Raw genomic sequence first — 15,346 nt, 5'->3', positions numbered from 1 at the left:
CTATTCTGCTTGCAGTAGTTTTTTTTTAATCAGAAGTTATAACAGTATTACTTCTACAGCTTAAGATTTTCCATAATATAATAAAGGTTTAATATCCCTCTATATTTACATTTGTCATTAACCTTTTAGCTACCGAAAAGAGCATCGCAATAATGTTGTTACGGCAAATCGTATTAGAGCCGCAAAGTGAGCAAACGGCACCAAATGTCTGTGTGACATTAAATAGCTGCATGGGATTAACAAGGGGACTCTATGATTATTTAAGCCTATGTTTATAAATAACGATGCCATCCGTTTAGAATTTATATTTATGTACTGGAATAAAACCTATGGAGCATTTCCCATAACATTGTGAATTTCATAATAAATAGTTGATATTTCCTAATGTAGGTGGGCGATATTAAAAATGTCAATTTACAAGATAAATTCAAGAAATATATATAAATATTTGAGTTATAAATAATTATTTTTATAAATATATTAACGTTACCAAAATGCACTTAGAATTTTCTGGCAAACAATTGCATTGCTAGAAATAAAGACAGATTGAGTTATAAAAAACTATATCTAAACTACATTAAGTATTTAAGTATAATGGAAATCATGGGGCCATGTTCCCTATTTTCAAATAAACATCTAGTTAGCGTAGGCAGAGTTGGTGGAGAAGTAATATTCTAAACCGACCCAAGAAACTTAGTCCAATCGAAAACCCTCCTACCATTTTTGCAAACTAAACAAACACTAACAAGAATCCCAAAAATCATATACTTCGTAAAACCATTATTTTCCCGTCATTATTCAACCTGCTACCGACCTGCCGATGCAACAATGACTTCATTATCGACCAATCAGGGGCGAGCGTGCGATAATGAACAGTAACAAGTGCGTATTCATAGAGGGCGCCATTAATCATGCGAGGGGGACACCGGTGTCCCGCTTTTTTGGGGACGGTCTGTTATTGTATCAAAAGCTAAACGTGTTGGTTGTATTGTTCTGTACAGTTGACTTGATTTTTTTTAAGAAATAAAAAGAATAAGTAAGAATTATTGCGATTTTTAGAATCTCGGAAATAAAGTGAATACAATAGTACTAAACAGTAAGTAAACTGAATAAAAATATATTCCCGAGAAAAATATCATTACCGTATATGAATTTACAATACATAATTTGAATACATAGTTATTTTTTAAAATTGCAGAAAAAGAAGTACATATATTTCTCTTCTCTGTTTCTATGTTAAGTATTTTATTTTCAGAAAATGCATCTTTTATTGAGTAATCTATTCAGTTATAAATATAATATAGAAAAAACAATAATTTTGCAGTACGAGTCAGTATCTGCAATTAGATATGGGCTACTCCTATGCCGCATAACAATATTTATTTAATTTTCCATCGCGCCCATAACTAAGAACACATTTGTTTTCCCAACAACCCCCAAAAATAACGTATTTGTGCAACAAGAGTGAGCATTTGGTACAGTTAGCGTATAATATGACGTATCTATTGATGCTGGAATTAGCGCGCATTGTGTGCACAGAGCAACCGCCCCATCTGTCGCGCTCTTGATGTTCAAGTGTTTGTTATTCTATCTGTACTTAATTTAAATATTTTATTACTTAATTTGAATCAATGGCGGTTTCTGTAAAAATAATTATTAATAGTGTTTGTTGGTCTAGGGTAATAGGGACTCGAGAGATTTGAGCTTTAAAAAAATTCGAGTCTTTTAAGTCTCGTGTCTAGTCCTTTATTGAGTCTCTTTATAGCGCAACTCAATAGGGCTCGAGCCTCCGAATAAAGACTTCGACGACTATTTTGTAGACTAATTTATGACTAACAGTAAAGAAAATATGCGTTATTAGATAACTAACCCATAAATTTTAAATGAAGAAAATGCATTTTGAATAGAAAATCACGAATTTCAACTTAATTATAAGAGTGCGAAAACTGAGTCCAGTCTTAAAGCACAGGACACAAAGGACCCGAGACTTAACCTACACTAATTATTAGATATGTTTAAAACATGTTTCTTATTTGATCGTCTTTAACAATGAAATCTTCGCATTCGACGATACAAGTTTCGAATCTTAATTAAATCAAAATAATCAATTTAACTTATGTTTCAATAAAACACCACATGGCACTCCACTGGCACTCAATATTTTTAATAAGTTGAACAATCAAAGTGATTATCGCTATCATCAGTGATCACGCAGGGCGCGATGACAGCGTCATTTGTAACCAGCTCGGATCATTAACTTCGCTATTAGAAGCTTTTAATAAATTGCATTGGTCTACTTGAACGCTAGTTTAAAAAACAACTGGCGTCGATTAGGTTGAGTAGGAGTGGAGAATCGGTCATGTTGATTAATTAAACAGCTACTCGAGTAAAATAAGCTCAAATTTTAAATTAACGCTTTAATAGAAATGGTCGCAAAAATATGTATCTACAAGTACAAATTTAAAACAAATCGTCAAGTTTTAGATCATACTTTAATTTATATCTGTGTATATCAATATATATAACTCTTTAGGTAAATCAAGACAGATGGTATGTATTTCACTGTATTCACTAAATACCTTTACTAATTTTAAATTCGTCACGCTTATACAAACTTAAATCTAGATCTCACAAGAGTTTACTTGGTACTATTTACAAAAACAGCTCACTACCGCAGCTGAGAGGCAAAAAACACCGCCACACGTTTTCGGATGCCCGAAAATATTATGGTCATAAATTCTGCATTCCCTCAACAGTGAACGTTCTATTTGTCAATAGACACCCGTATTCATAGACCGCAGGGCTGTAAAACGCTAAGAAAGACAATGGGATAGATTATAATCCTTTTAAAAATGATTTATTGAGTTACCGTTACTGCGCATATTTTGGGGACTTTGTTTGCGTTGTATTATAATTTTACCGAGCTATTGGTAATGATTTGGTAAAATACTGAGAAATGATCTATACACCGTGTTTTTATTGAATTGCGTTAACTCCGGGGTTTCGGTAAGTACGTTTAAGGAAACTAAATGGCACAGATAATTTAAAAAAAAAAAAAAATTTTTGTTTTTTTTTTTACAATTTTTATATTAATAAAAAGTAACTAAATGTTGCATATAGCGTTGTTGTAACATGGGCATTACATTTAACTCAACCAAACAATTGAAAACTGTGATATATCAATGTCATTTCTAACATCGATCGTCCGAGATAGTACGTACGTTTAGTAGCAAATGTATGTACTCGCACTAAACACTAATCAATAAGTAAACAGGCTCTAAGGCAAGTGTACACGCTCGTAAGGGCCTTATAATATAAAAATTTATGATTGATTATCTCCGAAATGGAGTTAATTAGAATATCGGTGTCTTTGAGAAAATTACTTTATTTAAGCTCAGGAATGCACCCTCGAAATTAACGCAAATCAAAAAAAACACGGTGTAGAAATATTCATACAAAATGTCTAGTTGTCCTGATACTGAGTAGGTACACAATACTTACCTATACATATAAATTGTTTAATATTTTATTTTGCGAATCAATTCACATTTCGATTTTGTTTATTTTTTGAATAGAACAAACTACCTACGTATATAAATTCTTTGGTAAGATTTATGTGCAATTTAACTAAAATATCGATAACACAAAATAGTGTGATGACATACAGAATTGCGCCGCACACCTCGATATCGACACGGGGTCTCGGTCTTAATAGAGGGACCAATGTTTTTAACTGAGACCTTATTTGAAGCAGGTAAGGGATATTTTAGCTTATTCCTAAAGCCCACAAGTGTATATGTGCAATAAATAATACACCACATCATTAGTCTTATATCTCACTGAGGTCATCTACAGGGACAAACAGAAATAGTACGAGTAAGTTATAGAAATGTTATAAATAGTACCTATAAATTATAAGGATTACAAATTTAATACATTTAGAGTACTTTCCATGGTGAATTTTGTAGAATATGAACATTACACTCTTTATTTTCTAAGTTCAATACTATCTTGTTGGAAGCAAGGTATAAAATCCAACATCATCATTGTTAGGCCTCAAATGACTCACTTCTCGGCACACGAGTGTTTAAAGACACTTGTCTTTAAATTACCTATAACAAAAATTAAAAAATCGTAACACAATATGTCCATGTAAAGTATAAACACATGACATTTTAATAAATAGTTATTTGTACAACAAGAGAGCAAAATTTGATATTTCTTCGAGTGCTTTTTTTGAGTCCCATGCAAGCGAAAGATTCTATAATAGATTCACGAGCGTAGCGAGTCAATCTTGAGCGTAGTAAGGAACTCAAAAGCGCACCAGATGTAAATAACTTTCATCTCGTATAGTACACAAAAATTTTCACGTCAGTCAGCCATCAAAAAATAAAACCTGAAAAAATTTAATCCAGACGGACGGGTCACTATTTCACTCATGTTTTCTGAAGGTATTCTAACAATTAACTTTAATTACCGCAATAAAACAAAATGAAAGAAATTTCAATAAAATAATACGAAAATAATGAATTAACGAACATCAATTGACAGTTCAATCGACAACTTTTTTTTGGAAAAAAAAACTTTGTAAGATACGGTCCGAATTGCGGATACTACTATTTGTCAACTATAGTAGAAATCGTTAAAAGTAGTTAAGTAGAATTATTAACTGCGTAACAATTGCGTAAATTTGTATAAGTTCATTGTTTTGTTTGTATAATAAAATACGTAAAATATGGTGTTTTTATTGAATTTTAAACTTTTATTTCATTAATTAATTATTACGAATGAAGACTCGTAGGGTGTTTTGGAACGATGCGGTCTGACTTATTTCGGGGGTCTATTATAAACAGTCAATATATCGTTGAATTACGTATGCACTTTTTGTCTCTTTCTTTTTGCTAATGACGTGAAAGGGACAAAGACAATAGAATTCAAATACTTCGAACTTGTATTAGGCCCCGCACGTTGAAATGACATTCGAATATGAAGGTCACTTGAATGTTATTTTGTCTCACTCAGTGAGCAAAATGCGATTTTGCTCACTGTTTTTAAGCAGCAAATTACCCTTGTTCCAGCTGCTGACGTGAAAATGTTTTTCTCACCCCTAGCACAAATAGGCATTTTTCGTATACAAATAGATACGTTTACATTTGTATCGAATCAATTAACTTAAATCGATATACTCATATGGGTTTTGATTCTGATTTCTTCTAAACATAAAACTCTAAAATTTCTTAAAATTAATTTTAAATATTAAATACGTATCTCATCGATGGTACCTAGCGTATCCGCACTATCGGAGCATTACCGTACCGTATTACGCTATGGTCGCCCATTCATCTCTCCCCGCTGCAGAATTTGCGTAAACAAATTGGTTTCGCGATTGCCATTTTATACTCTCGCACGCGACACTCCATTGTTTTATTTATCGCAACCAGTTTCGGCATGATGTTACGCGATTAGGTACCATCGGGCTTTTTTGTTAACGGGCGCGAGTCTTTTGTCAATCTTTGTTGAGATTTACCTTTATATTTTTTATTTAATTTTTTTTTAATACCACATCGGTGGCAAACAAGCATCCGGCCCGCCTGATGGTAAGCAGTCTCCGTAGCCTATGAACGCCTGCAACTCCAGAGGTGTTACATGCGCGTTGCCGACCCTAACCCCGTCCCCCCTCGTTGAGCTCTGGCAACCTTACTCATCGTCAGGAACACAACACTATGAGTAGGGTCTAGTGTTATTTGGCTGCTGTTTTCTGTAAGGTGGAGGTACTTCCCCAGTTGGGTTCTGCTCTAGATCTGGAATGATATCAACTGGCTGTGCCCTACCATACAAAGCGAGATGACGTTCACAATGCCCATACCTCTCTTTTGGACGTAGTTTAAGGACGTACCCGGGTCCGAACTAATCATTCAGTATAAAGTGCACTAGGTCAACATGAAGTGGTAGGTAAATTAAATTTTCATTTACTAGGTACCTAACTGTCAGATTTAAATACTATTTAGTTTTTAATCGGGAAAAGCTCGAGTTTACCATGATAGATTCAAATGCACCAAAACCAAAATGTGAAAACAAATGCACGTGAGGTTTTTTAAACTTTGATATATCATATTATTAAAATATATAAAACACAAATTAAGCAAACGAGGAATGTAGATACCACCGAGGATAGGATAGTGGTTATATTTATCTAAAAGTAGGTATATATATTATATAAATGTAAGAGTAGCTTATGTGTTCCTTACAGCTATAAATAAACACTTCAGTCTCTAACTTATAAGTAATAAATAACCTGAAAAATCTAGGAATGCAACGCCCGATTTGCTTAGTTTTTGAATTGATCCCTAATGGCGGCACTGGCGCGCGAAGAATGTACTTTACTTGACTGAATGATAATACTTAAGAAAATAAAATAGTCGGTTAAGAAGAGAAGTGATAGTTGTAACTATGTTCTTTACGTATAGTACCGTGGGCGTCGGGCGCGCACACTTCGAGAAGCAGCCGCCGAGCAACCTGCGCAAGAGCAACTTCTTCCACTTCGTGGTGGCGCTCTACGACCGCTCCGGACAGCCTGTCGAAATCGAGCGCACCGCCTTCATCGGCTTCATTGAGAAGGACCAGGTACATATTCAATATACAACGTGTCCCAAAACTCAACGATAAGCCGGCACCAGAGGATGGAGCTGCTTATGATTAGTCGAGAAAAAATAAGGAAAAAAAAATATCTCAATTATTTTAGAAATTACAGAAAAAAAATGAAATTCATCGAAAATCGACATCCCTAATGGTATTTTTAACGACCATGTCACAAATATTCAAATATTACTGTTTTTTTTTTTTGTTTTTGGAAACTTAAGTAGCCCTGCTATCTAACACAGTTCTTAAAAATACCATAATACATGTAGTTTTTACACAAAAAATAATCAAAATTCATTTTGTCCCTACAATTTTGAAAGATTTTTTCTTACAGTCCACTTTCAATCATCATGGTGTAAAAAAATAGTATCGACACCACTATGGCAATTATTTTCAAAAGTTGACGCAACTAACCAAGATTCCAAAATGGTATAATACTTTAGGAAACCTAGTCACAAAAAAAAACAACGAATTTTTAAACAAGAATCGACATTATTTAATGTTGGCGGTAATCACTTTTACTGTACCCAAAAAAGGATTTTTGTTGTTGAAAAATGTTGAATAAATGCAAAGAAATGGTACAATTTTTTTTCCTTTTTTTTTAATTCATTTACTACATTATTAATACTGCAGTAAATGTTCAAATTGCCTGCCACCGGCATTAATACAGACATGACATCGCCTTAGAAATGATCGTTTTATCTGTCGTGCATATCTTCTACCATTGATATGATCCGCAGCTTGTGTGATTTTTTGGCGAAGCTCGTCCAATGTTGCTATGGGTTTTGAGTAGATTTTGTCTTTAAGACAGCCCCAGTAGAAGAAGTCCAGGGGGTTCAGGTCGGGCGAACGGGGTGGCCACAAGATAGGACCAAGTCGCCCGATCCAACGCCCTGGATACTCTTGGTTTAAGTATTCTCGCACTGCACGGGCATAGTGAGCTGGGCAACCATCATTTTGAAACCACATGTTTTGTAAATCACGTAAAGGCACGTCTTCTAATACGGCGAACAAAGGATCAGAGTGTACTGACTTGAAAATTGTATTAACTACCCACATTTTCCATTGAAATTTTAAAACTTGCAACAACAACCCTTTTCAAAAGTGATTAATATCAACATTTAAAAATGTCGGTTCTTGTTTAAAAATTCGTTGTTTTTTGTTGTGACTAGGTTTCCCAAAGTATTATACCATTTTGGAATCTTGGTTAGTTGCGTCAACTTTTGAAAATAATTGCCATAGTGGTGTCGATACTATTTTTTTACACCATGATGATTGAAAGTGGACTGTAAGAAACAACCTTTCAAAATTGTAGGGACAAAATGAATTTTGATTATTTTTTGTGTAAAAACTACATGTATTTTGGTATTTTTAAGAACTGTGTTAGATAGCAGGGCTACTGAAGTTTCCAAAAACAAAATAAAAAACAGTAATATTTGAATATTTGTAGACATGGTCGTTAAAATTTCATTTTTTTTCTGTAATTTCTAAAATAATTGAGATATATTTTTTTCCTTATTTTTTCTCGACTAATCATAAGCAGCTCCATCCTCTGGTGCCGGCTTATCGTTGAGTTTTGGGACACGTTGTATGTATACAAAGTAATTTTGTTATGTCTGACCATACTCTGAGGGGTAAATAATAAATAAATAAATAATTAAACAGTAAAGTAAAGTAAATCATTTATTTTGCCAAACATTATGTGTAGTTGGTGGATTACAAAGTTATTCAGTATCAATAATATTATTTGTACCTTAATTTAGGCACGCAAAAGTTTAATTACATATTTACATAAAACTAAACTATTATAACATTATTATACATTGTCTATTTACAATACAAACGCAATACTTAGTATTTACGTTCATAACATTACCTAGTACTACGAGTACTAATAGGTACTCGTATTTGCTGTACACATTGTTTTGTCCATGTCCAGTTAACACTCATTGGCTTCACATGTAAGAAATTCGGATACTGAGTATTTATTTTTTGTCTAGCCATTTATGGAGTGCTTTTTGGAACTGATTTATTGGAAGAACAGCTATACAAGACGGTATCTTATTATACAGTATGATTGCCATTCCCATTACATTATTACGATAAAAAGCAGTTTGGCTTTTACATCCAATTAATTTGTGTAAACTATTGCTTCGGCCAGATGGATTACTCTCAACCACCTTTTTAAATAATTCTGGGTGTTTTTGACAAATATGCACATTTCCGAAATTTACATAGAGGGCAAAGGAAGAATGTTAAGCTTTTCAAATATTGGCTTGCATGAATGTCTTCTTTTTAGGTTGCCTAATGCTAGAAAAGTCTTATCTTTTACAACTAATTACACAAATTTAACTAAACTTATTTCTACGAAATAATCCTACATTCAAACGTTGCTTTAAATATTTATATCTAATATTGTAAGAACCCCTCGCTACCTCGCTACTCGAAGGCCTCCTCTAGTGATTAGTGGGTGAAGATGTAGGTCATACTGTACAACTTTTACTATGGGGCCAACCCCGAAAACGTCAAAATAAGAAATCGGCTGTCCCATACATTTCGGCGAACCTTGTCAATAATTCGATATATAACAGCAGATTTTTTTTGCGATCTCGGGGTTGGCTCCACAGTAGAAGTTGTTATTCCCCCCTCAGAGTACCATGGTAAGACATAACAAAATCAGCCTATATTCAGGTACTGAGTCCATCTGTGTCAGAAAGTTCTATAATATTTATTTATGTACCCTATATGGGTCTCATGAATGGATACACATATATTCAGGGTGTTTTTATAAACGTTATTTAGAGTCCGTCACATACGTCGAACAACGTTTACTATGGAATCGAAACCGATTCGAGAAAAATATGACAGTTTGTATCATTTTCATTTTGACCTCGAAGTTTAGAATTAGATCTTATTCTTTTAGTGCCAAATTTGTTTACAAAGTACTTAAACATTTAAGAAAAAACACATGGTGTAGGCACGCATAATGAAAAGCAACTAGGTACACGTGTATCTAATTGTAAACCTGCAATAAAAAAAATGATGATAGGAGTAAAATCATGTAGGCATTTTTGTTGTTCGTTATGGTTTATGTCGTTATGTTTGCTTCTCTACTGCTGTATTTCATCAGATTTGTGGATAAAAACTTGATATAGATGATACAGCATTTAATAAAACCTTGATCCCATACAGTCCACGCCGTAATTACATATTAAACTCACGCGCACAATGGTCAACTGTCATGCGCAGCCTGATTGATGCTCCATTGATTTCTGATATCATCTGTCAAACTACGAAAATGTGATTTTTGAAGACATCAAGCGAGGAATATATCTGTATATTCCTAATACACAATGACTAATATAGAGTGATTTAGGAGACATGATCGAAAATCAAATTTTCCAACAATTTATATCATTGATCTCATTTAAATTCTACATATCACTGTTTAAATTCTATGTAATATGAAATTTATTTCGCCAAGCACCCCCTATTGGATATACAAGTACTTTATAGATATTTAATCCCATCATGAGCTAAAATGTCCTGTCTTATGGATGTCAATCTGAATCGTGTCGCTTCTCATTGTGGTTTCAAAAGTATAAGTTGCTTTACGACTATGTTTTCTCTAAATAGAAAATAAGTGTCTTTGTTTATATTAACATTTATATGTAGTCTAACACATGTGATAGACTGAAAATTATTGTACTATAAAATTTGCGCATTGTTTAATTACGATAGAATACTGTACAATAAATATTCTACAAGAACATCATGTAACTATAATTGAGTATTCTTTCATATAAATGATATTATTGATTGATTGAAATGTCAAACAACACCTCAATACCGGATAATTCAATAAAATTTTATGACGCTGATCATTATTATTCTTTCTAGAGGAGGTTCTTAATTAGTCTGTTTATAGTTTTATATCGTTGTAAAATGAGACTTTTATCTACATCTTTTAGTAGTTATTTTGTACGTATTCCTTAATAACGTTTATGTTTTCAGGAAGCCGAAGGCCAAAAGACAAACAACGGCATCCAATATAGGCTACAATTACTTTACGCTAATGGTGAGTACGACAAAGTTCTACACGATCTTTCATAAATCATCATTGAACCTATTGATCTTAGAACCATTGACAAATAAACACACACAAGATTCAGTTTCTCAAATCCAGTGAGACAAGTTACACGTCACTTATTCATAATGTCATAGTCCGACTGCACACAAACCAGCCAAATGTCATATGATCGCTTTCAACCCAATTTTAACTCTATACCATTGAAATACGGGTGTTGAGACCTGCATGAGATATTGTGGTATTAGATGCTCTGCCAAATCTTAAGCGACCTCCAGCAATTCCATTTGAACTTTATGTTTATTGTCATAAGGTTGTAGGTAGCTGCATGGGATAGCTTGGTGTTAGATAGATGTCGAAGACAATACAGACGTCGGTCGCATTGTAAATATTTGCCGTCTTGCCTTTAGAGCGGGATAATGGAAAATTGGCACTGAACAGACGGTCTCTTGGCCTATGAATGATGATTGCGTCTTAGCCTCTTAGACTATGTTTGCTGCCAAGAATAGAGTATCTGAAGATAATGTGATCTAGTTTAGTTTGTATTGCCTGTTCTCGGAAGTTCAGAAAAAAATAGAACATATTAAACAAAATCGTCCCATCCAAAACTAGGTCACAACATGTTAGTTAAAAATGTATTATGAGACATCTTTATAACATTATCATGAAATTGATTAACAGGCAAATTTAAACGTATACTGACATCAGAATGATATCTGCATGATGTGATTTGATTTGTTAGATGAGTTTCCCAAACGCAGTTATTCCTTGCAGCTAATTTTCTTTTCGCCGTTATTCACAGTCGCAAATTTTCCCACTTTTTTAATTTCCCTGTCTTACTATTTCTCGGTAGCGACTTTTATGATCGCATTTGTTCACAAACGCATTTTTTCACTTTCGTTTTATTACTCTGTAGTACAGTTTTTTGCTCGCAATATTTTCCAAAACGAATTTTTTACATGCTTGAATTTGTTTACAAACGCGTTTTTTTACATTCGTTTTATTACTCTGTAGTATATTTGTTGCTCGCAATATTTCCCTAAAACAATTTTTAACATGCTCGAATTTGTTTACAAACGCGTTTTTAGGGTTCCGTAGTCAACTAGGAACCCTCATAGTTTCGCCATGTCCGTCTGTCTGTCTGTCTGTCCGAGGCTTTGCTCCGTGGTCGTTAGTGCTAGAAAGCTGAAATTTGGCATGGATATATAAATCAATAAAGCCGACAAAGTCGTACAATAAAATCTAAAAATTTTTTTTTTTAGGGTACCTCCCCTATACTTAGGGTGGGGATGAACTTTTTTTTTTTGCTTCAACCCTACAGTGTGGGATATCGTTGGAAAGGTCTTTCAAAACTAATAGGGGTCTTCAACAAACATTTCTTGATAAAGTGAATATATTCGGAGATAATTGCTCCTAAAGAAAAAAAAATGTGTCCCCCCCCCCTCTAAATTTGAACCATAGGTCCAAAAAATATGAAAAAAATCTTGGAAGTAGAGCTTAAAAAAGACATTAAATGAAAACTATAGCGGATATGATCAGTTTAGCTGTTTTTGAGCTATCGCAAAAAGTTTCCCCTTCTTAGTAAAAAGACTTACTTTCATTAGGTACTGATTATGCAAATTTGCCTATTTGTTTAACTCGGGTGAAAGGTACCGTTTCATCCCTTGGTTAACAATTTACTATACTTTAAGCTCCAGTTTAGCTTATTGTGACGGAAGAGTAACTACGGATCCCTACACTGAGCATGGCCCGACATGCTCTTGGCCGGTTTTATTTTATTATTGTAATAATTAGGAGCAAAAAACAGATTTCATAAAAAATAAAGATAAATCTATTATATATATTGCGGATAAATAAGATATGTCAAAAAAGCGGGAATTTTTCACTCGCTCACTAATCTGAGCAAATAATGTAGCCGCGTTTAGTAGAATATTAGTGATATTAGTAATTTTCGGAATATCTCGATTTTCGGAATTAGCCGAGTGTACCTTACATTAAAAGATTAATATGGGTGCTACACAATTTTTTTAAAATATTATGATTATTTTTACATAAATACAAATTCGACTTTTTTCAAATTATATATAATATATCCCCCCCCCCCCCCCCCCTTCTCCCCTCTGGTAGCTGGCCGCGGACATTAAAATAACACGACAAGACGAAAAAACGGAACAGTGAGAAAACTATTAGGAAATATGGCTACGGGTGAAAAAACAGAAAAAAACACAAAACGAAACAAAAATAATTTATAAATTAACTGCAGGTTAAAAGTCAGACAAAAAAAATATCAGAAACAGAAGCAAAGCGACTGTAAACATAAGCTGCAGAGGAAAAATTTACTGCAGGTTAAAATTCAGACAAAAAAATATCAGAAACAGAAGCAAAGCGACTGTAAAAATAAGCTGCAGAGGAAAAATTAACTGCAGGTTAAAATTCAGACAAAAAAAAATCGGAATCAGAAGCAAAGCGACTGTAAAAATAAGCTGCAGAGAAAAAAAGTGTTTAGGATAATCGCTTTCGGGAAAAAATGCGAAAAGAAAATTAGCTGCAAGGAATAACTGCGTTTGGGAAACTCATCTAACAAATCTGTGATTTAGTTATCGACTATTATGCATTTAGATGCTTGTACAAGTATTGGCGCAAGTGCAAAAGTCATACCTACTAAAAGGATTCTGTGTATCGGATTTTATTGAATTTGAATTAATATAGAACCGCAGTTAACGTTAGTATTCAGTTAATTATTGTATTTATTTTTTCCTATTTTTCACATATGTATTTACGTTTTATCCACTTTTAAATAATAAAAAAAAAACTATCTTCGAATGAACATTATGTTTTTGTTTGTATTACTTAGTAAACTCAATTGTTTGCGGACAACTTGTTCTAAGAGCATTTTACGTCTATTTTAATTCTTGTCGCGTGAAAAATGCAGAGAGGAAACGACTAGTGCAGGCAATTTCAGGAGGTTAACAAATTGTGCAATGTCTCTACACTGCTACGAGGGCTACGCCGTAGCAAACGCGCAGCCGGCTACGTGCTACTTGTTTCATTTAGTACAACACTTAAATGGACTTTATGTTATGGAATTACGACTGATATTAGATTGATCCCGTTATTTCAAGTTGCAAGCAATAACTGCCAATTACCAAGCGTGTCAATAAACACATCAAAATGGACTTTACGTAGTTCAATTTAAAGTTTACAATTGATTGTGGTATATCCACAGTTGCTTTAGTGCCAGCAAGTTTAATATGCCCACAGTTGCTATTGCATTGCATTACTATTTTTCTTTACAGGTATCAGACAAGAGCAAGACATATTTGTTCGACTAATAGACTCTGTGACCAAACAGGTAACATTTTCTCACATTATTAATATACATCAATCTTTTCTCACATTATTAACATTATTTAAGTAAAAGTTGGCTATTTTACCGAATGAATTAAATTTTAACTATGTTAAGTGGAAAAATTATTAATTATTTTTTTTATAAATATATTATTTAGGGTTGGCAATCATACACGGAAGATAATTTCTGCGAAATGTAAGCAAGCAATTTTCTCAAAGGTTTGTGTTTTTAACACACGTTTTTTGCTCGATTAATTTCGAGAAACAGTAACAGTGATTTGCACCGAAATTCGCCAAATTTTGCAGCACATGACTTATTTCTGTGGGGCTATCTAAAATAACGTTTCTACGCTGATAAGCTGATGAAATTTAAACAGTTAAGATCGAACATCCGACACAAATTTACTATGACGATACCAATGACGATGACGCCGAAAATGTGCGCAAATATGCTGTAAATTGCGATGATAAGGGCTGCTGTCAGTGTTGGACATTTGTCAGACATTATGTCCCACGTATATTTGCCAACTTTCTTCTTATTAGCCCAACCTGTATAATGAAAATATTCCTTTAATGTACTTTGTTTATGAAACTTTACTCCAAATAATTACAATAAGATTAAAACAACGTATTCCGATTTAATTTAACACAGGATACCAAAAACCAATTGCACTAAACCGCTCAACCCTCCCACTGCCCAGAGTGCCCGGGTGCCAAACTGGCCCAACATTTGGCGCCACGCGCGCGCCACGTGGCGCTCAGATTGTCATCGCCGTCGCCCGATTAGACCTAATCCCCACGCTGCCATCATTACCACTATCTCCGGTTGCAATTTTATATTCGATAGAATTTGAGGCGTGAGAGTCGACAGCTCGTCACAAATTTAAGTGACAGAGCGGTATTCGAGTTTTTTTACTCTCTGTTCGTCATTTGCCCGATTATTTTGTATCTTTTTGTGACGAATAGCAATATAACTAACCAAACAACATATTTATTTATTTATTTATTTAATCTTTATTGAACAAAAGAAAAACAATCTTATAGTACAAAAAGCGGAATTATGACATATTTATTAAATCTATTGAGCTTACTGTAGGACTTAGTCAATTTGTGTAATAAAGTCCTATAATATTTATTTATTTAAATATCACCTCTCAATAATCTCTAAATAATCAGTGACAGTAATTAATTTTTCTTAATGCAGGTTTCTTCCTCCTTCGGGCGTAGAGTTTGCACGACGGATCAGTACCCCTAGTGTAAATATTTTCGACA

At 33.8% G+C, this 15,346-nt stretch overlaps 1 protein-coding gene and 1 long non-coding RNA gene across 7 annotated transcripts in view; both read left to right on the top strand.

Annotated features, from left to right (window-relative positions):
* LOC133522825 (transcription factor collier) overlaps window positions 1–15,346 on the top strand; it is a 73,722-nt gene that overhangs the window by 6,710 nt on the left and 51,666 nt on the right. For all 6 annotated transcript variants that reach the window (XR_009800133.1, XM_061858289.1, XM_061858287.1 and 3 more), the window contains exons 3-5: window positions 6,468–6,624; window positions 10,654–10,717; window positions 14,023–14,078. Coding sequence is in view for 5 of the 6 variants with exons in the window: in XM_061858289.1 (XP_061714273.1) it covers window positions 6,468–6,624; window positions 10,654–10,717; window positions 14,023–14,078 (277 nt within the window). In the remaining variant the exon portion in view is untranslated. The remainder of the gene's footprint in view (window positions 1–6,467; window positions 6,625–10,653; window positions 10,718–14,022; window positions 14,079–15,346) is intronic.
* On the top strand, window positions 11,462–13,319 carry LOC133522826 (uncharacterized). Its single transcript, XR_009800134.1, has 3 exons — window positions 11,462–11,575; window positions 12,854–12,989; window positions 13,072–13,319. It is a non-coding gene; the product is annotated as an uncharacterized LOC133522826 (long non-coding RNA).

This window comes from Cydia pomonella, chromosome 11 (genome assembly GCF_033807575.1).
Source record: "Cydia pomonella isolate Wapato2018A chromosome 11, ilCydPomo1, whole genome shotgun sequence".
NCBI classification, from domain to species: domain Eukaryota; kingdom Metazoa; phylum Arthropoda; class Insecta; order Lepidoptera; family Tortricidae; genus Cydia; species Cydia pomonella.
Note: the sequence above shows the minus strand (reverse complement) of the source record. Positions and strands in the feature narration are given on the sequence as shown.